Source organism: Epinephelus lanceolatus, chromosome 23 (genome assembly GCF_041903045.1).
Source record: "Epinephelus lanceolatus isolate andai-2023 chromosome 23, ASM4190304v1, whole genome shotgun sequence".
Classification (NCBI taxonomy): Eukaryota; Metazoa; Chordata; class Actinopteri; order Perciformes; family Serranidae; genus Epinephelus; species Epinephelus lanceolatus.
This window is the reverse complement of record NC_135756.1, coordinates 27,332,429-27,359,240: the sequence shown is the minus strand read 5'-3', so window position 1 is coordinate 27,359,240 and position 26,812 is coordinate 27,332,429. Positions and strand designations below refer to the sequence as shown.

Below are 26,812 nucleotides of genomic sequence, written 5' to 3'. Positions count from 1 at the left end.
TATATTTCTCACAAAGTTTGGTCACAGATTGGTTAGAATTAGCATTAGTGAGCACTTTTCTTTTCCAAGTTAATTCATCCAAGTTTTGCTCCGTATAAATAAATAGTGAGACATTTTTTGAGACAGCGATGGTTAGCTTAGCTTAGCCCGACAACTGGGAACAGGAGGGAGTCGTTAGCGCTGCTCCGTCTAACGATAAAAATGACATAATGACCCATCAAACCACAACTTGTTTTGTACACAATATCCAAACAAGATATATTACGTTGATTAGTGAAACTTGGACGTGAATATTTTCATTCCTTTGGATAGTGCAAGGCTAACTGTTTCCCCCTGCTTTCGGTCTTTGTGCTAAGCTAAGCTAACCATGTCTCCAGGCTCTATCTTAATATTTACTTGAAAGATTTGAGAGTGGTGTCGATCTTCTCATAAAGCTTAACCTTCAGCAAGACAGCGTGTAAGGTATTTTATAAAATGTCAGACTTTTCCCTTTAACCTAACCTTACCTTAAAAACACCACCAATGAAGCCTCTTGAAAATAAGCTAGTCCAGGTGACAATTCTTTCCTCTCGTAGGGCAAAAAAAAGGCTGCAGTGGATATGCTTCACTTTCATTTTGCCCCCTTAAAAATAAACCATATTGCCATCAGCAATGATGATTCTTCGTCAATGCTAATGGGAATCCGTCATTGGAGTTTTTTACATCCGTGATGACAAGTTTCAAAAATGAGACCAAGATACTATAAATAATGAGAATACTCCCCCGGCACCTTGCTAAACAAAGTCAGCATTTTACATGTAGTCATCATCTGTGTGTGTGTGTGTGTGTGTGTGTGTGTGTGAGAGAGAGAGAGAGAGAGAGAGAGAGAGAGAGAGAGAGAGAACAGAAAGAGTTTTTCTGGCTCTTGGTGGACAGTTTGATGAAACTTTGATGTTTTCATGCTCCAGTCATCCCATCAGTCATCCCAGGAGGTTTCAACCACATTTACATTCATATTCAAAACCTCTGAAATAGAGGAAGAAAAGAATGGGAAGCAGAAGTGTGAGAACGAGGGAGAGTGTATCTGTGTGTGTGTGTGTGTGTGTGTGTGTGTGTGTGTGTGTGTGAGAATATGCCATGTGAAAAGTGCTAGTATTTTAACCTACTTCCACCACAGTGATCATGTTATGACTCAAATTCAAGAGTCAAACTGACAGAATCACCGCTTCACCATTAACTGAAAAAAAAACCACACTGTAGAAAATCCTCAGCATCTCTTTAAAGAAATAATGATAGCCAAACCTTGTGTCTCAAAAACTCCCCTTCATTTGTCGTTCTTTCCATCCCCCTTGCTGTCCTCACAAAACAACACCATGTCAAGTCTCTCTGACAGTTTCACTGTACCTGTTTTTCAGAGATTCCTAAAACAGAAACCAACTTTGAGGAACGCCTCATCCTCAAAGCCTTCCTGCTCAAGTTTATGAACGCATACGCACCCATCTTTTACGTGGCTTTCTTCAAGGGACGGTAAGTCCTGCATTCGTGTGTGTAGGAGTACATTCGTGCAACGTTATCCTGTGAAAACCATGTATCTCCAAAGCATCAGTTTTCCTAACCCAACAGCCACAGCAAATGTTGGCAATGTACATTTCTACAAACTCAGGATACATTACATTTCTACGTTATTATGTAGTGGATACATTGAATTTTTATGTTTCAACAATGCTGTGGTTATGTTCAGGCACAAAAACGTAATGTAATGTTTGGAAAGATCATATTTAGACTTTTTGGACAATTTTGGTGCACATTCACGGTTGGAGAAGCCTTCAACGTCTCGGTAAAAGATAACTGCTTTTCATGGTACTATCCCTGGTAGAAACACCTTGGCAGTGGTCTCGCCTAGGTATCACACCATCCGCTATCCCGTCTACCTCGTGATGGCAAAGTCAGCTCATATACTACATCACTTCAGAAATGCTGATTTGATACATATGAAACTTACAAATGTGACATATTTGTGGTTTGCAGAAACATACAACGCAAAACTTTTTTTTTTTGTGGTGACTGGGCTGGTTTTCCATGTGCTTGTTTTGAGCTTTGTGACAATGCATTTTTCAGCTGTCTAAATGGGGTTATCCAGCTGAATAAGGAGAATATTCTCCAACCATAAAAGAACATTTATTCCCTTTGTTTGTGTAAAAAAATTGGAATCTCCATATTTGGAGATGCATGGTTTTCTGTGGGCAGCGATGACATGCTTTAACATGCCTGCTGGATTACACTGGATGCTATAACACAAATACATCCATTTCAGAAATAAAAACACATTGCTAACGGGTAAATCCAAATGAAGCTCCTCAGTCGTTGTTGTGTGTTTTCACAGGTTTGCTGGTCGACCTGGAAATTACGTGTACGTCTTCAATGATTATCGGATGGAGGAGGTTTGTGTCTTTCTTTGTATCAGTGCTTTTTTTCATTTGGCTGAGTAACTGAAACATAAAGTGACAATGAATAAGTGTACAAATGAAGTGTGTGTGTCCCTCAGTGTGCACCAGGAGGCTGCCTCATTGAGCTGTGCATTCAGCTCAGCATCATCATGCTGGGGAAGCAGCTGATCCAGAACAACATCTTTGAGATCGGCATCCCGTAAGTAGACCACACTCCTTTTTTGCATTTGCTAACTTATTATGATGTTTTTAAGATCTGGAGATGCTGAATGCACAAGAGCAAGTAAACAAAAGTGGGATACTCTGTCTGATCTCTCATTGTCTGACACCTAAACACACATACAGATGCTTACTCAGAAGCGTCCCTCTTTCCTTTTTTGTTACTATTAACATTCTTCCTGTGTCTGTACAGTGGTGCTTCATCTTGTGTAACAGCTCAGCTCAGGGGTCAGAGGTCGGCTCTGTTTATAATTACTGTCACACACCAGAGGAGCCTTTTGGCTTCAGGCTGCACTGTTACTGTTGCTGTAAGCACAGCTTGACCTCCGGTACTGTCAGGCGAGTCTCATCAAACACTGGTTTCTCCAGGACGTCCTGAGGGATCAGCGAGCCACGGCACAAACCATGATACCATCTACATACCATCTACTCATCTGCTTTACATTCATCCACTTAAAAGCTTTGACACCTGGGAGACGACCAGTTAAACCACGGTCTCATACTGTGGGCCAGTGTGAGGTTTTATGGAGAATGTCTGAGCGGTTGAGTGAAGCCAGTACATTAGAGGTTTTCACAGGTTTAAAAAATTATACCTGACCCTAAAAGCTCCCGTCTAAAGATGTGAGAGATAGACAGATAGATAGTAGGAGCCCACATCCTCCCAAAGAGGACTCAGGTCTATGGAGACTTCATAGTCACGTCATTCTGAGCTCCCACCCATGAGACCAAAACAAGTGTCTGCCCACAAGAGTCATGGCCTGTTGAATAATAAAAGAAGGGTGTGTTTTTTCTGCATTTGGAGGAGCCCGGGACAGTCTTGTTGACTCATTGTGACATATTTAGGTTTGAAATGTTCCAGAACTTGCCTGAGAGTTGTCCCAATTTTAAGTTTTCCTCAGTATCACAGTAGTACAGTGATAGGTGTCTGTATATCCATGTTTACATTGCAAACAAGAACTGCTAATAACTAATTTGGCATACTTTATATGATTTGAATTTGCAGTGTTGTAGAGGCTACTTTGAAACCATAGTTTTGCAAGCTGCCAATCACTTCAGACTGGGAGAAGAAACTACAGTACAGCTACCCTGGAAGGAAATTTAGTTTGGTTAACTAAAGCTACTTAGAAAAAGTAGTTTGAACTACTATGTTGAAAATATTCATTTTAACAATTTACATGTGATACAAAATTACAACAAAATATTAGGGCTGTAATCAACTGAAGAAAATCTTTCCCGTCACAGGGCTTGAGGTGAAGTCTGTGTTCAGGCAAGTGGAATACTTTGAGTGAAATATAAATGTGATCTCCAGTGTAATATATCTGAAAATAAACTGCACACTATAACGCTTTTCCAGCTGAGCTGTGTGCAATTGGCCGTCTCGCCACAGATTGTTCAACAGGACCGATGAGAAAAATCAGACATAAAAGACATTGGTGTGATCCTCTTCCTTTCAGAAGCTTTATCATCCAGTCTTGAACTGCAGTGTCTTTTTGGAGACTTAATTAATATGATTAAAATCAATCCATAATGATAAATCCCACACTGAATGTCCTTTGTGATTATTTATCTGTTTTCCAATTGAAAATTAGTTTAAAAATGTTTAATGCGCTGGGCTTGTCACTGTCAGCAGCCATTCAATCCCAATGGAGAAGGGGTGGGACAAATACCACAAAGACCAATGGTCACAGGGGACAAATACAAGTACTCAACAACAAGAACTGCCATTTCCAGCTGGTTAAAGAAATGCTCTGATGGACACATGGCCTTAGTAACACCAGTGATTGTCCAACCAATGAGAATTTGGTCAGACAAGAACATGTCGACTAACCAATCGACCAACTGACCACAATGTGACAGCCCCACAAAATATAGTACAAAAAAGTCACAGGGCAGCAAAAATACGGCTCAACTGAGTTTATTGCAAAAATGCCCACTTGTTCACAGGTCTTACATAAACAAATGTGCAAGGAATGTCAGGTGTAGTTTTGTACACAGTGTCCGTCAGAAACATAAGTCCAGGTGGAATTATTGCACCAAGCAGGGTTTCTCAGTCAGCCAGGTAAAATAGCATGCAACAACTTATCTTAACATTTGTTAATGAATACAATTAATACTAATTCATAATCAATACTTATGACTAATTGAGGTCAAAGGGAGTTTAATTAAAGTAAAGAAAGAATGGGTAAATAGAATTTAGAATCCATGCCTTTCCTTTTATGATCCTAAGTTGTTTGTAGTTCAAAGTTAACTACACAAAAAAGGCCAAAAAATAAAGTACTATGCAAATACGAATGAAGCTGAACTACCAGCAAACTATTGCAAAATGTAGTTTTTGTATACTACCACTTTAGCTACCCTAGTTCACTACTCCGCAACACTGCCGATTTGCCAAAAATATGAACAAATATAGGCTAAAAAACAACAAGCTGTAGCACACAGCGCACCTCAGTTTCAGAATATGGGGTGGGCATTGTCAACACGTTAAGTGTCTCTTTTTTTTTTGAGGGAGTTCAGTCAGACGTTGAAAACCTTTGGTATATCACATACAGTGTAACAGGAAAAATACACCACTTGGTTTTGTGTACTTTACCTGTCCAAATTAAAGACATACCTAATAAAAGCCAAAATTCTTCCAAAAATATATATTTTTGTCATTTAAAATTAAGCTGCATTAAGTCATTTCCACCACTAGAGGGCAGAAAATACATAACAGATCCACAAAAACACTACACCGAAAGACTGCCCACAATTTATGTATCCTCAACATAGTAGTTATGATTTACCTGTTGAACAATTGCCTGCCTACACATAGAGCAGACACCTGCTGCTACAGTATCATCTTAGGGGTCATGTTTCTGGCATCTGATGAATATATACATTTTTGTATTTAACACACAAATATATTCAATGATTGAATTTTATTTCAGTGAAAGGTACTATATCAAATAAATTCATTATTTATTATTAATACATTGTAAGTGCAGTATTGATGGTCCTTTGCAAACCCAAACTCCTGAATAAATATCTCAGCCTTTAGCTTCTCTACCAGCGACCCCATTCACAAGAAAAATTGCGAAATGCAGGTTGAATTAATGTTTTTATATTAACTGGCACATTACCCAGTAAAACTTCTGGTTACATTTTTGAGGGATGACTTGAATTTTTCACAGCATAAATGTCTTGGTAGTAAAACAATGTTATTGCTACAGAAAGAGAAAAAAGGAACACCGGGCGGAGGAGGTGGGAACATACATGAAACGTGCAGATGGAGTAAGAGAGTCCTGACCTACATCAGAAACCTCTAATCTCTTTTTAGGCCAGCAGCAGCAACATGACTGTGTGTGCAGTGTGTGTGTGTCCTCAAACTGTAAGCGTGTGTGTATGAGCGTGGACACGTGTGTCTGCATGTACTTTATGTGAATATGTGAATGTTTAAAGGAAAGTTACATTTATACTTCCACCGCCTCCTCGAAATGTGCCGTACAAACTCCCCTGTGCGGTGTGTGTGTGTGTGTGTGTGTGTGTGTGTGTGTGTGTGTGTGTGTGTGTGTGTGTGATTACCACTTAAATAATGCAGTCATGCATGTAGCTGCTTTAATCAGTAAGAGTTTTTATTAAAGCAGTACACAGTTATATGCATATACAACCAAATGTACACATATTGCACACATCAGTGTCGTCCTACATGCATCATTTTACATGTTCATATATACAGTGCATATGGACAAATACTGTACACACACACTTATTTCCAGTTGGACTTATTTCCACTGGGCCATGTACTTACAGAAAGACACGCGTAAAACTCTTGTGTACCTGGTTCTCTCTGTGCTCTCCCGCTGCGTTTCCCAGCAGCAGTTTGTTTGCATCACACAGCTTCAGTTTTCAGTTGAACGCCAGTCTGCTGGCCGCTCTCTTCAGCGACCACTTTTCTTAGAAAACAGTCAGCTTCTGGCTGTGAGTCCAGTTGGCTTGCAATAAAATGTTTAGCATTACCAGTGTAAATACCTGCTTGTGTGTTATGTTTTAGAAGCAGAAACCCCGTCCGCCTCTTTTGTTCCAGGGAAAGTTTACTGAGTACACATCCAACACGTGAACACCACCCTGCTTCACATTCATAAATTATAAACACTGCAGGCCCTGTGCCTTGTAAAGTAAATACAGGTAGTTTATTTGTTCAAGAGACATATTTGTTTTTCATATGAATCAGGATTTGAAATCTAATCTTCCAGCTGCAGAAAATGTGCCAAGTGCAGCTTTTAGCTTAGAGAAATACCAGATTCAGTGAAACGATACAATTTAACTTACCTTAAACAAGCAAGACAGTTTCTGTACATCCATGTGTGATATCAAGTAATAAGTTCTGTTCAAGCAACTTTCAATCCCTGTCTGCAATTACATAACTGTCTCACTGCACTAATCTAACCACATTTTAAATCTGGTTATTCACAGTTTTTATTTGATGTACATTTCTTTACTTTAGATAGGACTTACTGTACACTGAGTACGTGTACACACACAATACAGAATTATTAAGTCTTAACCTTGACTCTTTCCTCTCCTCACCTTCTCCTCCACCTCTCCCTCCATTCCAACAGGAAGTTGAAGAAGCTGGTGCGTGCGATAAAGGATAAAGCACCAACGGAGAAGGAGCTGGAGGAGGAGAGGCCTCCACAGCAGTGGAACTTGGACTACGCCCTGGCTCCCTTTGAAGGCCTCACGCCCGAATACATGGAGATGAGTGAGTCTGCACACACACACAGAGAAAAAAAATAACTTCATCAGTAAAGAATAGCCATTGAGTCAACATACTTTTAAAACAAGTACTCAAATGATATAACATCTCTCACGGCACTGAGAGGCGTTTTATCATCTGTATGTGCGAGGACCTTCTCAGGTAAAAGCAAGCCGACTGCCAAAGAAAATGTTGGCGCTGTACGTGTCTGCTAATCATGGATATGTTACATTTGTACAGTATTATGTAGTAGACATGCAGAGACTTGTCTTTACGTTTTCGTAACACTGCAGTTAACGTGTGATTTTCTTAAGTCTCAAAAATCACGTGGTTATGGTTATGTTTTGGCTAAATACACCCAGTTTTGGCGGCACAGTCGTAGCTCGAAATGCCGCCAATGTCTTATTGGCTTTTGGTGGCACACTCAGCACTGAAGTTGCTCCCAGTGTTTCACTAAAAAACACCTGGTTTTAGTGGCACAATTGCTGCTGGAACTACTACCAATTTTTTTTGCTAAATACACCCAGTTTTGGTGGCACAGTCACAACATGAATTGCTGCTGATTTCAGTCTGAAAAACAGCCAGTCTGGGCGAAATGCTGCCAGTGTCTCGCTAAAAAGAGCCTGGTCTCACTCCGAAGTTGTCGAAGTCCAGCACTTGGGCAGTGACTTGCGGCGTCAACGAAAAAGGCGTCCTTTCACGTCAGTATGATACGCGGCTGGTCGCTGTTAAAGTTTAATGGCGCCCGGCAGTGTCAGGGGAAAATGCGGCGGGACAAGCACAAATGCTAAGGCGGTGAATGTCTGTGTGGGGAGGGCGGGAGGGGTAGTAGATCGAACAAACACCGACTTTCACCCGAGAGAGCAGTTTTCATGTCCTGTAAGATTCTAAAGCCAAACCGTGTTCTTTTTTCCTAAACCGAACCACGTGATTTTGTTGCGTAAACCCATGTGTGTTGTTGAAGGGAAAAAAATGTCAGTGTCATTTATTTTGAAAGAGACTATGTAAACGTTATATCTCCTGTGAAAACGGAAGTGTATCTTGAAAGAAGAGAACTTGACACGATGTCCCAGAATGTCAAGAACCGACTCACCCAGGGTACCTTGCACATCATATGTGGACGTGGAAAGTTCATGAATAAGCACGTCAATATGTGCGAGGTCAGGGTGAGAATGTTTTGCTAAAAAACACCCAGTTTTGGGTTTCTAACAGTACTCTGCAGCTTGGCAACCTTCTTGCCTAGGTGTTACGTCATCCACCATCCCCTCCAGCTCCTGATAACAATATTAGTTCTAACACACGTAATCACAACTGTGTCATTTTAGAAATGTTGCTATGATACATATGAAATGTACAGTTGTAACATATCCAAGGTTTATGGAAACTTACAATGCCAACATTTTTTTTCTGGTGGCTGGGTGGATAAAAGGGCACACCTGGTATGAGGAGCATATTGATGATATTTGCATGTTGTTCACACACACTCATCAAGACCATGCTTGTTAACAGCATTTGTCAGATGTTGAAATACCTTATGTTGACCTGACAAAAACCTTTACAGGAGACATGAGTCATGACTCTTTTAGGTCACAACAAAAAACGCACTTTGTGATTTAGTTTGTACTTGTTGCATTCATCCACCTGCAAAAGGGCACACACACATTGTATCCATGTCCATCACAAACCAAAGCACATAAACACTGGAGATTAAAAATTTTCCTCTCTCAGGCAGAATCAATCTCAGCTGTGTATTTAAATCAACATGTTTAATGTTTAAAGCCAGCAGGTAATTAGCAAGTGACACATTATTTTGAATGGCTTTCACTTTCATTCATAGCCCTTGTCTTTGCAGTGCTTTGGTCCAAATGCCAGAATTGGATTTGCCTTCACTTTTTCAGGCACTTTTCTAGTTATTCAAATAGAAAAGGAAAATGCGCCTTTGTTGTTTCTGAGCTGTCTGAATTTAATAGGAAATGACATCATGTTTATACAGTACAGGCCTGTCACCAGCTGTCGGGTGTTTGCAAATGGTCAGGAGGAGCATGCCATCATGTTGGGAGGCTAAGAAGGGGCTGACAAAACAGCTTTCCAGTATAATGTCTTCAGACAGGCTTCTGTAGATTTATGGGAGTCTACAGGAGTAAGAAGAGAACCACACATGCTGCAGTGTGGGCTCTTAAAGATATGTAATCTAATTTAATCAATGCAGGGTTCCAGTCATTTAATTTCAAGAGGTCCTATTACATATTTAACAAATTGTAACACAACGTCCAACTTAGTTTAAACACATTTGTTGCATTACATGGCTTCAGTCATGGAAAACCCCTAAATTTTTACATTAGTGAAAATAGACCCACTGTGGAAAACTGGCAGTGACACAGCCTGCAACCACGAGTCTGTCTTTACTGTTGTTGGCACAAATAAAACATGGTCGGGGAAAAAAAACTGTTAACCAAACGTTATGCTGAGGCTCATTAAATTTCACCCTGACAAAGAGTGGCAGGCAGAGAAAAAAGTATAACTTAATAACAAAAATGAGATGAAATGAGATGGAGGAAAATGTATTACAATGACATGAAAATAAAATTAACATTATTCATGGTTTCCCTTAATTTTCCTGGACAGTGTGTCAGTCTGCTAAACATCATTAAGGTCATTCCCAGGTTAAGTAGTTTAAAGGAGGGACAGTTATGTGCCAGTAAAAGTTGACTGATTTACTGGAGGAGGGAAAAGTTACTATATGGAGCTGGCCACAGGTGTTAGGTTGTTATGTCTGAAGGTACACACACCTACACTCACACAGTTACAGTCATCCCTATTTTACCCTTACTACCAGCAACAGTCCTAACAAACCAACACCTGCGTAGCCGTAACTTTTCATAATGGAAAATAAGATTAAAGCAGCTGTGCGGAACTTTTTACCATTAATAAAACTGCCCCTAGTTCGTATCACCCCCCCTTGAAGATCCGCATATTTATTTGAACCCAACAGCGACAAAAAAGCCTTTCTCTATATGGATATTTAGCGTAGCCTCACTCGGGTCGGACACAGCGGAAGTCAGCAAACCAGAATACAGCACCCGAGGCCGAAGTGATTCTGCTCGCCCGCAGCGGCCTGCAGCGATTATCCACAGAAGAAGGAGCCGTGTTTACAGTGTTCTTCGAGTAAGCAGTACACAACGGGCATTGCTGAACACATAACACCTAACAGTTTTACCAGACCTTGGTTGTACTTTTGATGTCATGGCAAATAACGAAGGAGCATCATGTAAAATTATCTGTGACTGTGACCATGAACACAAATATACAGCAGGCAGTTGTCCTCAGTTTATAAGAATTTCAGAGTTACACCAGAACATTTATGAACAGGTCTTACTTTACTACTAATTTGTGTGTAACGTTAGCATGTTAGCATGTTTCCACTAATTACTTGGACTGACCTAACGTTAGTAGCGTTAGCTTTGCAAGCGAAGGCTGCAGGTAACAGCTTTGCTGTGTTAGGATTATGTTATGTCTTCACTGTGTATCTTCACATAAAAGAATACTCCGACCATATGGGAGTTATGCCCTTTCTCTATCATTTTCATACTGAGACAACATGATCGATATCTTTTTTGTGTCTGTACGTCCAGTGGCTGGGTCTCAGCGGTTAGCATTGCGCTTATAGGGGGTCAGTACGTCCTACACCAGTGAGCAGGCACAGACGTAGCTTGTAAACAAAACTCAGCTGTTTATTTAGCCTAGCAATATCTCCGGACTACAGTAGCTGCAATGGACGACTTTGAACGTGATTTTGAAGAGTTTCTTGTAGCGGACACAGATCCAGAGCCATACCTGTTTGAGCTGGACTACACAGATGAGGAACTCCATGTGTTGCATGCTGAGCAGGTGAGAAGAAAGGCTGAATCCTCCGCTCCCTCGGTGCTACCATCGTTGGGGAGATATATCATCAGGAGGAAAACCGCTGCAGAGAGTGCATCACAAGGATGAAAACTTTGCAGCAATCACTATCCTGGCGTGATTGAAACTTTTTTTCATGTTCCTAAGATGAACTGGAAAAAAAAAGCCCCAGGCCTACAGGAGCTGATGGACAGCTTTCACTCGGGTGAGTAATATCGTCCATGTCGTCTCTTTGTTTGCTTTTACCGAGTAACCTAGCGTACCTGTTCCAGAGCAAGCTGCAGCTGTTGCTCACCGGTGTATCCCTCCGCGCAAGATGTACTGACCCCCTACAAGTGCCATGCTAACCACTGTCTCAATATGAAAATGATAGAGAAAGGGCATAACTCCCAAATCGTCAGAGTATTCTTTTCACATAATAATGCGGACTCAGCAGATGACTTGTTAACTGTTTATTCCTCCTTACACCGAACATACACGGCAGAATAACTTGAGGCTCACACTACTACGGTAGCTTTAGTAGCTCAAAATACACAACAGATTAGATTAGATCAGAACAGAAACACGACAGGAGAATTTACTGAGTAAATTTGCTGTTTCCATTAATTACTTGGACTGACCTGACGTTAGTTAATCCTCTCGCTCTCCAAAACAAATGCATGCGGTAATTGCCGGCTGCTGTCGGAATTTTACGACACCAGGCTGTGGGTGTCATACCACTCCGACCAAAGGGGCGCTATAATCAACGAAAACGAAAAGTTCTGCACAGCTGCTTTAAAAAACCCTTAAATGTAAGTGTTTTGGGTAAATTTGTAATCAGACATTTGCAGATGACAGTCGGCAGGTCATAAAAGTTATTGAAGCTACAGTAGACAACTTTTATAAATTATAACTAACTGTTACATTTATGGAAATTGTCACTATATTCTGACAGCGGTAAGTGAGGAAGATAAGATATGAAAATATCAGGCTCCTCCTCCTCTTAGTGCTCCTAATGGCATTCACAAGAAAACTCCGCACCTGAACAAAAACAACCAATCAGAGAAAGAAGGAGTCTTCAACTGCTCGTGCACATGCTGGGCTGCCAACAACAGCATATATGGCAAAGACAAGCAGCAGCGATGTACAGTATGGAGGAGAAAAGTCTGGATGGTTCTTGAGTGGAGGGAGAAGCAATGTGAGACTCCATTAGGTGCTTCGCCTTATCAAAATCAATCAAAACCTATATGACTGGATCATGTGGGTATTTAATTTGAAATGACAGACACAGAAAGTGGCCATGATCAGCAGTCAGACAGGAGTCCTGTTAATTTACAGGGCTGGTACCTATGGTTATTACACAGGCTAGTTAATAACATGTCGGGCAGGAAATCCAAAGTGTGGGATCATTTTGAGAAGGTGAAGGACGAACCCAAGGTGATGTGTAAACTCTGCAGACAAACATTTGTCATCATTTGTCGCCTACAAACATGACGTATCATCTGAAACATGTAATTAGCTACATGCCGATTAGCCACTTAGCACAATCATTACTGCTTTGCCAACAGCATCATTAACAGGGGGCTCGCTCAGTGTGTGACGTGCACTTGTAGATAAAATATAGGCCTATATTAATGAAGGTTAAGATTAGGTTAGGATACTATTCTTTCTCAAACCATGAACTCAAACCATTGTGTTGCCCCGCCCCAAATATATAATTTAATAATTAAATTAATATCGTAAACATGCGGGCGACTGAGTAGTGGCCCTAAATAATGACTACTGGTATACTAGGAAAACTCTTAGTCGGGGCAGCCCTAAAAATAAAGTGTCAAAAGGATCACGTGACATACTACAGCATACCACATTAGGTTATTAAAGAACAACTGAACAACTCAACGCAGACTTTGTCTCTTGGGACACAAACACCGTTCTCCTGGTTGAAAGTCCTGTGTTTGTTTAGCCTTTCTCCCCTAAGTGGACTTTGCTCCTGTAATAATTACCACAGCCACTACAGGTAGCCACCTAACAATAAATGTCAATATTAGTTATAGTTTCTGCTTGTGAAAACAACCTATGTTGTCCTGTTTTAGATGTGAACAGTCTTAACTGATCAGTTGATGAATTGATTTTACCCAAGCGGGTCTGGGGCGGAAAAATTAAGACGATGCGGAAGTGCCAAATACTGAGTTCTCTGAACGGCCACATGAGGCTGGCTCCAGAAGCAAGTCTATACCCACAGACCCCTACGTTAAAAAGACCAACTTTACTGCAGAAATAAACATGTTGACAGATTCACATACAGCAGGTAAATGTACAGATGACTGATAGTGTAAGCTAATATGGCCACGCAGCTTGATTTTTTGCAGAGCATTTCCTCCAGGTCAATGGAGTCAAAGTGCAGCAGAAGTTCAACAAACATGCAGCAACAAGCTTGACTTCAGAAATTGGCAACTGCTGTATGTGAAGGATTGTGAACTAGCAGAACTGGCTGTGAGCCTGGCCTGAGGTCAAAGCCATAAAAAAAAAAACAAAAAAAAAAACGACAATTTTGGTTAAATTATAAATAGCAAGTAAAGTTTTGTTGGTAAAATCTGACGACGTATTCTTGTGTTGTCCAAAATAAGCTGAGAAACCTCTGAACGGTGGACCAGGCTGAGTGCATTAGAAATATCTGTACTGCAGGACTCAAGAACTGCTGAAAACATCTTCAGATATTTGGACAACTATAATTAGGAAAAGCAAAAAGCTTTTACTTGTATCTTAGCTGCGATCTGTTTTGTTTGGTGGAATCAAGACCTGTGTTAACATCCTCCAGAGTTCAGAATAATCTAGATGGTATTGTGATGATGTGTAGATTTTATGTGATATGGAGTGAGGACAGAGACGAGGGTTGAGGGAGAGAAAAAAAGAAGAGCGAGCTGATGTCCCTGCAGGGCACAGCAAGGAATGTCAGAAATGTCTGAGCTCTACGTGCAAGCATACACTCACACATAGCTGTTAGATGTATGAATGGGTAGTTCTGGGGTTGTGTTAACTCATTTATTATTTGTGTGTGTGCTTGTCTGTAACTGTGTGTTGTATTGATGCATTCGTCTGTGAGACCTGGTGCTCGTGTCAAGGTGTATGTGTCTTCTCTGTGTGTGCCTGGGCCAACCTTGAACCCGTCAACCTCGGCTCAGGTAGATAGCGAGGTTATTCTAAGCTTGCCCTCTAGCGCTCGCTGCTCCACTGTCGTATTTTCTTCCTCTCCGCTCTTTGTCTCCGCGTGGCGTCCGGAGGTTAAGCCGTCAGTCTACCGCTCACTGGAAATCCCCGTTCCCACACTGCTTAAGTTCCACTGCTGCGATCAGAGACATACATGAGCCAGAGTCAGGCAAACTGCCTTGTCTTTCTCATGTTTCCTCTCCACATTCTTAGGAAGCAGGTGGATGCTGTTTTGGTCATTTGTTTAAAGTTTGTAGCAGCAATAATGTGATAAAGGTTATGTCTTTAATCTTGCCCACAAGCCTGGGATCAGCCCTGTTTCTGTATACACCAACCAGCGTAGTGGGTCGAGGGATACGTTTTTAACCAGACTTTCTGTGTTTGCTATCACCTACCTCTGTAGAGTCATGGATGGATTACTAAATGGGCCTACCAGGCACAGGCCCAGCGGCCCAAGGCGTTAGGGGCCCCATTGGCCCTCCCCTTGAAATGTCACTCAAATTAACACGTACCAGCCAGTTCCATACTCTAAATGACAGATAAGGAATTGCAAAGAGATACAAAATAGCTACAAAAAAGGGCAACAAAACAAACTCAAAGACATACAAAATGATGACATAAAAACACAAAAAAACTTCAGTGAAACACAAAATAACTACAAAAAGACACAGAATGACCTCAAAGAGACACAGTATGACTACAAGGACACATAATGACCAAAAAAGACATAACATGACTACAGAGAGCCACAAAACAACTTCAAAGAGACACAAAATGACCACAAAGAGATGCAAAACAACCTCAAAGAGACACAAAATGACTACAGAGAGACACAAAATGACCACAAAGAGACACAAAGCAACCTCAAAGAGACACAGAATGACTACAGAGAGACACAAAACCATCACAAAGAGAAACAAAATGATTACAAAAAGACACAAAATGACCACAAAGAGACACAAAATGACTACAGAGACACAAAACCACCACGAAGAGAAATAAAATGATTACAGAAAGACACAAAATGACCACAAAGAGACACAAAACAACCCCAAAGTGACACAAAACGACATCAAAGAGATGCAAAATGACCCCAAAGAGACACAAAATGACCAAAGAAGACACAAAATCACTACAAAGAGACACAAATGAGGATACACAAAACAACTTCAAAGAGACAGGACCACAAAGATACATAAAGACTACAGAGAGCTGAAAAAACTATAAAAGAGAGGCAGACCCACCGCAAAGTTTGTGCGTCTCACTGCTGTTTTAGAAAGGTGGTGGGGCCTTTTGCATTTCTGTGCCCAGGCGCCCATTGTCTCATACTTTGCCCATGTCTAGTGTCCTCAGACAAAAACTACTAGTTCCAGAGCAGCCTTACTGCAGCTTATGTCGAACCGTTCTGTGGTCAAAGGGAAGCTGGTGTGGCAAGCCTAGACAAATCTTTAAGGCACCCCGGTTCTGATTATTGAACTGCTATTTAAGGTGCCGGTTGTGAGTAAAGAAGCTGCTGCCAACAGCCCTTTAATACTAATACCCAGCATTTGCGTGTGTGATTTTGATGTTCTCTACAATAAATTCCTGTCAACTTTACTTTTAATTATCAGTCATGAATGTTGTGTCTCTGGCTTATCTAATCAGACTGACTTACATAACACACACATAGTTCCACACATTTCCTAATCATAAAAAGTCCCAGTTTAGCTGGTGCAGTGGAGTGTTTAACCTTAAAAGGCATCATTTGAACCACTGAGCGAGCCTGAACAGACAGTGTGACTCCTGACCAGACAAATGACCATTCACAAACGTCAATCTGTTAGCGTCTTAGTGGCAGCTTAAAATTTGTGTTTCCAATGTTGTGAATTCCTGTCTCACATGTCAGGCTCTCTTATGCTGGCAAACAGCAGAAATGGATGGTATAAGTGGTTCTTTTCCAAGAAAAAGCTGCAGCCTTGTACAGAGGTGTTGCTTGAAACACAGGAAGTTAGCTTGAATCTTACAAAGCATTTATAATTAAGTAAACCTTTCTTATTGTGGGCATTCTGACGTCCTGTAGCATAACACCATTCACTGCATGCAGTCTGCCATGTTGCATTTTTCAGAAAAACAGACATCAGCAAATGTTTTTAGATATCGTATTTCAATGGTTTTGTTGCTGTAGAAAATGCACCCAGTGGAAACTACTGTAATCTAGTATCTATGGCAAGTAAAGGAAAAACTCTACACCACAAGCAGTAAATCATCCATTGATCTCCTTGCTTTTAAAAGCAGTAATTTTTTACCATCAGTGCTTTTAAAGCTGCAATAGGCTATTTTCTGGAAAAGGTTAAAAAACAAACAAACAAAAAATACAGAATTTGAAAAAAAAAACAGGTATTTCCTGCAGCTCTCAACTGTCTGTCCTAAGCCACTCCCACTGGACATCCACGCATTTGCACACAAAGAGCTAGTAGGAATGCTAGATTTTCTAAAGCCTAAAAACAGCGAAGAGTAGGTGCAGAAGTCTATTTTTCAAATTGACCACTTGATTTACAACATTCTCAAAGGTTTTTAAGCGATTTTCGCCCAATGATGCCACAAAAAATCCTGACTATGCTACTTTAAATGAACACTGTTGATTGTAGTGTACTTTCCATGATATTTACCATTTTTTAAACATGGAGAATATTGTATATTATTAAAAAATTCTCTCACATTATAATTATTTTGTATTACTATTTTAACCATAATGGACAAAGTACGAGAAATAACATAAATGTGATTACAAATATACTAGGGCTTAATTTAAACTGATTACATACATCAATTTTTGCTGTCAAATTATTTTAAAAATTTCAATTCAAATTAATTTTGGCAGATGTGTTGTAGTAAAGCTGCTGAAATTTGGACACAATTGTCCCCCTGCCCTCTACCAAACTGGTCTGCAGTCCATGACAATCCATTTTGCAAGGGAGCTAGTTAGTCAGGTAGACATACTCAGTTTGCGTCTGAACGTTTGGTCAAGTGTGCTTTGATGAGGCTGGCTGCTAGCGCTAGCATCAGAGGCTGTGCTAGCTCAGACCTCCAGGCTCGCTGCTAAATGCTTTGTGGTGAGGTGATATTTCAGGCTCGTAGTAATCCGATGGTACAAAAATTCCTTATTGTAGAAACTGCAGAAAATGGTGCCCCTATCAACAGTTCCATTTTAGTGTTTTTTAAACGTAAATGCTCCATTCATGGGATCAAGCAGCGTCTTTTCGTCTGCCTCCATCATGTGACAAAGCCACTGTGGCCTTCAATGACGCACCGTGTCAAAGAGCACCACAGAACGGGATTAATCAGTATTAATGTTTTTAGTGCGTTATTTTTTTTTCTGCGATGAATTAGTGTAGTGGTTAGAGCACTTGTCTTCCATGTGGAAGGTCCGGGCTACAAATCCTGCTGGGGACGACATCAGCAAAGGCATGCGGTCACAAGAGGTTCCCACCGCCGAATCAAACAGGATCAGTTTAATCTGAGTCAAGTCCTCAACAAGGGCATGTCTCAAGCCCATTGTAGACGGGAGGTTCCAGGCGCAAAAAAGCGGATTCAGTTACTTTCAATTGAGGCATTTTGACAGCCCTAAAATAAATACATCCAACTTCTGGTACATGACTCTCACATAAGGTGTTGATGCTCCTGGAGTTACCTTAAAAATGAACTTCAGATCTCCACTTCATTGTCAGGTGGATCCAATATGTCTCTTTAACAAATTTGCTTTTAACAAAATTTTGGAAGTACCAATCAACCTTCAAAGTTGGCCTGAGTTTAGGGTAACCTCACTGGGATGTGGTTTGAAATAAAGATGGAGAAAGGATAAAGTGATAATCGATTTGCCACTGTCTGAAAACTCTGCTGCAAGGCAGTCACAGAGGTATAAACATATTCTAATGTTTACAGCAGGACAGTACTAGACACACATGATACTACTATGACGTAAACTTGAACCTCACAAGCGTGTGATTTGTTTTTCTCCATCATGCTGCAGTAAAAACTTGAAGAAAGTCTTTGTTTAAAGCATGCCTTGCAGTGGAAAATTATTACTTGGCTCATCTCTATGTCAGTCATAAAGCCAATTACAGAAATTCTTTCAATGGAATTTTAATGAGTGATAATTGTGTGTTTGTGAGGACTCCAGCAGCAGCTGGAGGCTGTGGGTCCGCACTCATTTTGGATACAGATATGTACATTTGAATGTCATCAGCATAATTATGATAAGAAACAATGTTAGAAATGCAAAACAACAAACAAAAACAAAACAGGATGTTCATGTTGTGTTGTTATTGATCTCGTGCATATGTTCCTAATTTACTGTATCCATTCGTGTGCCAGTGTAAGTGTACGGAGGGCATGGAGCAGACATGGCCTTCAATTCCAGGCACTCAAAAGCTAGTACAACATCCCCACCATGGTCTCATCTGTTGAATTATACAACATCTATTTATGACATATACATTTTCACTTTCAAACTTATCTTACAGCATTGACGTTCAATAAGACTACACCTACTGTAGGATGTTTGATGATTGTTTATCTCTTTTCTCCAGTAATCCAGTTTGGTTTCGTCTCTCTGTTCGTGGCTTCATTCCCACTTGCTCCGCTCTTCGCTCTGCTCAACAACGTCATCGAGATCAGACTGGATGCCAAGAAGTTTGTTACGGAGCTACGCAGGCCTGTCGCCGTACGTGCTAAAGACATTGGTAAGCTAGTGTGACAAAAAAAGAGCGCAGCTGACTCATAATACCACATTCTCCCATATAATGAGGGTTCTATAAGATATCAAATAATGGCAGTGGAAAGATTTGTTATGGGTTATAGATGCGACATTTTACCAGTCAATACAGCACAGGATTGGATGGAAGCTGCTAATGACCAATACATCTGTTATTTATATGCCAAAAAAACCCTAAAAATATTATGTATTGAATATAGTAAAAAACCTTGGAAAGGAGCATCTGAAACATCATTGGACACCAAAACTCTCCACTAAACCAAACTGACGCCACTTGAAAGTTTAGCTTAGTCATGTTACATCATGCTTCCAGTTCTGACCTTCTCTTTGAACTTATCTGGGTAACGTGAAGAGCGGCATGTCATGCTAGCAGCACAGTTGTGGGGTCAAGTCCGTCTGTCTGTTCACCACTGTGGTCCAGACCAAAATAACTCAACAACTTTTGGTGGATTGTCATGTGTTTATGTACAGACATTTATGTTGCACCCAGAGGCTGAATCCTAATCACTGTGGTGATCCCATGTTTTTTTGTCTCTAGAGCCAACATTTGTCTTATTTAACCCTCACATAAAAATGTAATCTCATTGAGACATGGGGTCTCATTCTCAAGATGGTATGAAGTTGATATTTGTGGTTTTAGTTGAAATTCCTCAGCAACTACTGGATGGATTGCCATGAAATTTTGTAGAAAGATTAATTTCCCCCCCTCAAGAAGGATTGTTATAACTTTGGTGGTCACTTTAAGGTCCAGTGTGAAGGATTTAGGGGGATATGCTGGCAGAAATGGAACATTATATAATAAGAATTAGGAGTGTAACAAAGCATTTATTCGTATTGAACCACAGGTACGAGGCTTTTGGTTGGGTATGCATTACAGACCGAACAATACACTTAACTATCCTATTACATTTGGGAAAGAAAATATACAACCTAAACTGTGTTTAAGATAATGTTCTCAGTGCCACTGCACTCAACGAGGAAACATGCTGTCTGCCCCTCCCATCCCCAAACCAGAACATTCTACTGCAGTGAGACATACTGGGAGGCAGCTACGCTAAGCTAGCTCGTTGGAAGATGGTTAACAAGGTCATTACCAGACCAGGAATAGAAGAGCCTCTGGTAACCGACAGGTCTGGTGTTTGGAGCCATTTTAGTTTTATTGTGAATTTTGAGGATTGTGGTGACAGAGCTGTGGATAAAACCACACAGAGCCACCACACAGCTACAGACGCTTCTTAGCAGCTAATCCTGTAGCACAGTAAAATTCATGACCCCCAGCCAAAACATGAGCTGAAGCACAAGTCGCAATCAAACCGAACTGTTAATTTTGTAAACCGTTACACCCCTAATAAGTTTATTTACTTTAGTGTATTATCACCTTAAAATAAGACTTGCTGTTTTTGTTACCTTAGAATGAGCAGTTTATATCTACATAGGGAGCAGGTCCTCATGTACAAAGATCGTCTTGTTGCACCGCCATGTTTTTACAGTACCTCAGAATGGACAAGACAAACACTGGCTCTAGATAGGGCGTATCATGTTTTCGTGTTTTTGCGTCCACCACCACAGCTAGCAGCTCCTTCCCAATGAGCAGTGTCAGGAAAACGCTGGGGAGTGACAACATGGACACAATTTTGCACACACAAAGGGCAGAACAACAATGCAGTTGTGCTTTTGAATTGCATGCTTTATGTAGAGTTCTGAGAACAAATCCACCAGCTGTCCGGCTTTTTTTTTACTGTTTAATACACATTTTGTCCTAACTAATCACTTGAACCATTCTCTCTCCTTGTCTCTCTATTACTCTTCTGTCTACAGGTATATGGTACAACATACTGAGTGGAATGGGAAAATTCTCAGTCATCATAAATGTAAGTATTAGCGCAATGTACTGCTTTATACCATCTGTTAATTGAATTAGGGAGAAAGGCACATTTATGCACAAGAAATGCATGTATTCGACAGTAGGTACTCTACTTAATGTGAGGTTCTACAGAAAGCACTTTAAAGGGACAATTCTCCCCAGTATCAAGAATACATATTTTCCATCTTACATGTAGTGCTATTTATCAATCGAGATTGTTTTGGTGTGAGTTGCTGAGCGTTGGAGATATTGAACATAGAGATGTCTGTCTTCTCTCAAATATAATGGAACTAAAAGGGACTCAGCTTGTGGTGCTCAAAGTGCCAAAGAAATCCATTTGAAATCCATTTGGTTCTCAGCCTTTTTCTTGTAAAGGAAAATTTAATTAAATTGAATCACATTAGGTCACAGACCCCCATCTGATTAAAATATTGCTTCAATAACCTCCATCTGAAAAGATTTTGGTTGTTAGATTTTATTAATTAGCTCAGGTAAGCTAGCAGTTTTGAACTATTAGAACAGTGGTTCTCAACCAGGGGTTGTGGGACCCCCAGGGTCCCTTGAGGGAATTCCAAGGGGCTGAGAAAAATGGGAATAGTTTATTTTCACCAATTAATTCACTATAGAAGTGAGTCCAATAAGTAATAAGTAAGGGTCATAAGAGTGACTATTCTGATCAAAGGCTCCACCTAAACAAGGTGAGTTTATTAAATCACAAACATCACAGACTGGAATTATGGTCAGAGGTTAACTAAGATGGTAAAGATGATGTTAAAATCACAGTTTGCTCTGGGATGTCATCCGTGATGACCCTATGAGATCCCAGAATCATCTGAAACACCTGAACATGCTGATCTGTAGAGGTCACGGTGTTTTTTGTATTTGTGGAGTCAGGAAAGTTCTACTTGGGATTTGTCCTTGGCCAGCTAACCAAATCCTATTCCGTTTACTTTTAATACTAAAGAGATTTGTGTAGGATTCAGAAAAACAAGCAGCAGGAGTTTTTATTTATTCTAGCGCTATGGGGCATTGGACACATACACAAGCGCTTAAGCTGCCCAGGAGCTTAAAAGCAGTGGAATACCTAGAGCAGAATTTCCCTTTTGTGCATGTATCTTATAAGTTCTACATACCTTACTTAATATTACTAAATGAATATGTTTCAATGCATTCCTGAAATATTTTTTAAAATTAATATTTTATGGGAGCTGTGCTTTTGAATTCTGAAAATAAGGTTTGAACTCCTTCAACTCTTTTACATAAAGGGAAGGAAGAGATATGACAAATCACAAGTATAACAAGATAAAGCCTATTGTTTCATGGTGTATTCATTTTTTTAAATTAATTTTCATGTCAAAAATGTGTCATTTTCTCTCTGTCTCTCTCTTTCTCTGTGGAGGCCTTTGTCATCTCGTTCACATCAGACTTCATTCCTCGCCTCGTATACCAGTACATGTTCAGTCAGACTGGCACCATGCACGGCTTCATCGACCACACACTCTCGTACTTCAATGTGTCCAACTTTAAACCTGGCACGGCACCGCAGAACTCAGACCATGGAAATATCACTGTCTGCCGGTAAAAAATACACTCACAAGCATGCATGCACACACTTACAAGTAAAGATATTGAGAACAGTACTTCAGTCATGATATGCTATACTACCTTTGTGACTGGCATTAAATACAAATGACAAATCAATATCAGCATTAATCAAAAAAAGCTGCTTGTCATGAAATATAGATACATATTCATATACATATGCATACTCACACACTTACTTGCACACACAGCCCAAGTTTTTTTCTAGTTTTCCGATATGTCTTTCCTTTTACTGCCAGCAGAGTACTTAGTGTGCATTCAAGGAAACAGTCAAGTCAATTAATCTATTTTTACATCACAGGAATTTAGTTTGGGGGATTTTGTCTCAGTTTCTAAAACAGCATTACTTTGTTTTGACAGAACTTAAAGCTTAGACCTTAACAAATACATAAACACCCCTTTAGTGTCTGTATCAACAACGAATAGCTGCCATCGTCACGTTAATTTCAAGGCTAGACAGAGGGATGTCTCTGTTTCTTCTTTGGTTCATTGAGTTAATGTCTACTGTATTTACAACTGATTTGTTTCTCTCCTTAAAAGCCTTTATTCATATTGAGAGAGCTCTTGGCAACACCCTAAATACTATATGCACTTTCTTACATTCACACAGAAGCAATATGGAATAATCACAACCCTTTACTGTTCACCATTTGCTGTCACCAGATCTCTGATTTTTTTTTTTGCACTTAAAGAACACAACACTGTCTCTGTTTTGTGCCATAAAGCAATCCAGGAGATTGTGTTTTTGTGATAGCAGAGTGAGTAATAAAGCAGCCATGGTTGCAGAACTATAGACATAGCTGGCTTTGTATCTTGACAAAGTACTAAAACGCTTAATTATAGTGAGTGCAGTGGGAGTTAAGATATCAGCATTTGATGCATATAATAACATATCATCTGCATAAAGCAACATATAGTATCATATTCAGTGATGTGTATGAGCAGTTTCATTTTCATGTTTATTTGATAGGGACAGATACATATACATAGAGAATTGCACAGCAATTAACCAATGCAATGTATCACAGCATTTGTAGTTGATGTATTTTATGAGTAATAACTCCTTTTACTAATTGCTTGAGGAAGTACTTGTAGATATAAACAAATTAGAGAATTGTGCACAAACCTGTATGGTGGACTGGGATTACATTAATTCAGGTAAACCTGTGTGGTCAGGTTGGGCATTTGCAAGGGATTAAGAATAGGTTTTTACACTGTGCATATACTTTAAAACCAAAGCATTTCATGCCCACAGGAAATCTCATTATAGATGAGCAAAGGTCTTTCTGCATTTAGCAAATAAACTGCACAAATTTGTGTTGGAGCAGGGATGGAGTTGATGATTTTTCAGATTTGCATAATGTATGTAGGAAGAAGAGAAACTTAGTTCTTAATTTTTTTTCCCCCTAAGATTGTTGAGCATAAGTCCTCCAGCCCATGCAACAACATAGGTCGTATGTTCCTACCTCTGAATACGTCCCACAGGAGTGTTTTCCTACTGCGTAGTTTTGTGAGGCAAAAAACTCCTTGGTTAGGTTTAGAAAAAAGATAAAGCACTGGCTTTAGATAAGTATGTTTGATACTAAAGTAATGTGATGTACATCGACTACCTACGTTATATTGTTAAAACAACTTAACGTTGACTTTTGGTCTGACTTAGGACAGAAACACTGGTCTCTATATTAAAGTCCTGAGTTTGCTTGACCTATCCACCCACCCTCCAATGGTAAGCAGACTTTGTTGCTCTTTATACTACATTGCCTGACTTCCGAGTAAATATGAGTCATTATTTCTGCATTTGTGGTGTATGACCTACGTGGTCGTACTTGAGAGGTGTCCAACCAGTCTCAGTGAGCACTGTGCTGTTAGTAAGGTTTGCAGCTTTTTCAGTTGGCCACGAATGTCGTGAACAGCCACTGAATGTGAGAATTACACGGAAGATGACAAAATATCAGATTTTGGTTGGTGATGCAGATGGGGTTAAGGCTGACGTTCACACCTTCACTCAAACACTACTAAGTCCCTTTGAATCCTAAGACAACAAGAACGGATGTGAAAGTTCTTTTCACAGCTCCAATGACGCTCGAAATCATTAGCTCCAAGAGACAGTGCACTATTGTATCATCTTCGCATTTTCACTCATGCCAATGGCAAGCATCTCTTTCATAATATCAATATAAAGCGCTGTAGAGGAAAAGGTCATGGATGCCGGCACCCACAGACAGAGGTCAACCTGCTGTTACATAAGACAGTCGTAGAATTACAATGCAAGAATACAGTCTTTGTGCAAATGTAGTGTGGTACGTCACGCCCGAAACGCGTCAAGAGACTGAACGCCCTTGAATGCTTATAAGCATGAAATTGGCCGGAGGATGTTCCTGGAATGGCATGTGTGGTGCTGTATAGTGTATGTACAGGCTGTATCCAGGCAGTGTATTAGCTGCTTAAGGCAAATGATTCAACTCTGTAACACAAAGTATGTCAGATGCTCCAGACAGTTTGTTTCTTTCTTTTTTATGCCTCCATGCCGGCGACAGCCGAGGGCAGAGCCTTTATGTTTTCAGACTGGCGGGTTCTCGTGAACACAATATCTCAGGAAAGCTTTGAGGGACTTTTTTTCAAATTTTGCACAAATGTCCACTTGGCATCAAAGATGAAGTAATCAGATTTTGGTGGTCAATGGTCAAGGTCACTGTAACCTCACATCCGTCCCATTCTAGTGAACAAGTTATCTCAAGAACACCCGGAGGTATTTTGATTATATCTGGCACAGATGTCTACTTAGACTCAAGGATGAACTGATCAGATTTTGGTGTTCAAAGATCACGGTCACCTCACAAAACACGTTTTGTCTGTAACTCAAGAATCCATTTGCTAATTATGTCAAAATTTCACTCAAATGTCGAACAGAATAAACTAAGATAAATCGGATAAAAATATTATATCCAAAATGTCAAAGGTCAACTTCACTATGACATCATAATGTTATGCAAAAACACTTTTATTGCCATCATCTAACATTATAATTCAGGACCAGGAGGGGAGACATTTGGTCGGATACTGAATTGTAAAACAAATCTTTGGTGCCCACCTTCACCACAGTACTCATTGTATACACACAGACCTTCTGTGCTGCCGCACTGAAGATGTGTGTGAAGCATCCATGTTTTAGAATTTATAGCTTCTCTTTGTAGCAACATCCATGTTTGAAGCATTGTCTCTTTGCATTAGAATCAGCTTTATTAGTTACAACCCAATCACCAGAATAAATCTTGGCATAGTATGTTTCTGCAAACCATAAATACATTACATTTTCACATTATCATGTTACACACATTTAAACTTTGTATCTTTATGTTTCAACAACACTGTACTCTACATGTGGTTAGGTTTAGGTGTAAAACCCATGTGAATTTGGTTAGGAAAAGATCATGTTTTGGCTTTGACTTTTGGTAGGGAATCCTGGCCGGAAATTGGCGATGTCTCTGTAAAAAGAACGCTCTTAATGCATGCTTTTCACGGCACTATAGCCGGTGCAAATACAGCAGCGGGCCATTAAAAAACACCCGTGTTTAGGGGCTTTAAAGCAGCTGCAGCTTGACAGGTATCTAGTCGAGGCGACACCCCATCCATCTTCCCTCCAAATGTTGATATGATACATATGAAAAGTACAAATGTAACAAATCTGTAATTTACAGAAAAGTGCAATACCAACATCTTATTCTGGCAACTGGGATGATGCCTGAAATGTAAAAACGAAAGGAATTTGCCTTTGTTTTTTGCTTCCCTCAATCAACTTACACACTAATAGACATACAGCAAAAGACAAACAGCAAATCTTAACAAAGTCAAGTTAAATCACTTTTATTTATACTGTATATCCATATGCCTTACATCAAAAATTTGCCTCAAGGGGCTCAACAATCTGTACAGCAGACAATGTCCTTTTAAGTTGCACCATGTGACAAAGCTCTTTATCAGTACTCAGCTCCTCTGTAAAGATAGTCTCAAAGTCAAGACAGCGTTTTTCTCACTGGAAAACCTATCCTGCTATATCATTCATTTCTATATAGTTTTTTTTTGTTTGTTTCTTTTTACATGGGGAATTTTACAGCCTGGTTAACCCA

General features: G+C 40.0%; 1 protein-coding gene across 1 annotated transcript in view; it reads left to right on the top strand.

Moving 5' to 3' along the window:
• The window catches only part of ano2b (anoctamin 2b), a 114,409-nt gene that overhangs the window by 70,760 nt on the left and 16,837 nt on the right, over positions 1-26,812 (top strand). Inside the window, exons 18-24 of the mRNA XM_078165133.1 lie at positions 1,395-1,506; positions 2,363-2,420; positions 2,525-2,625; positions 7,244-7,386; positions 19,035-19,187; positions 21,038-21,090; positions 22,483-22,661. Coding sequence (XP_078021259.1) covers positions 1,395-1,506; positions 2,363-2,420; positions 2,525-2,625; positions 7,244-7,386; positions 19,035-19,187; positions 21,038-21,090; positions 22,483-22,661 — 799 coding nt within the window. The remainder of the gene's footprint in view (positions 1-1,394; positions 1,507-2,362; positions 2,421-2,524; positions 2,626-7,243; positions 7,387-19,034; positions 19,188-21,037; positions 21,091-22,482; positions 22,662-26,812) is intronic.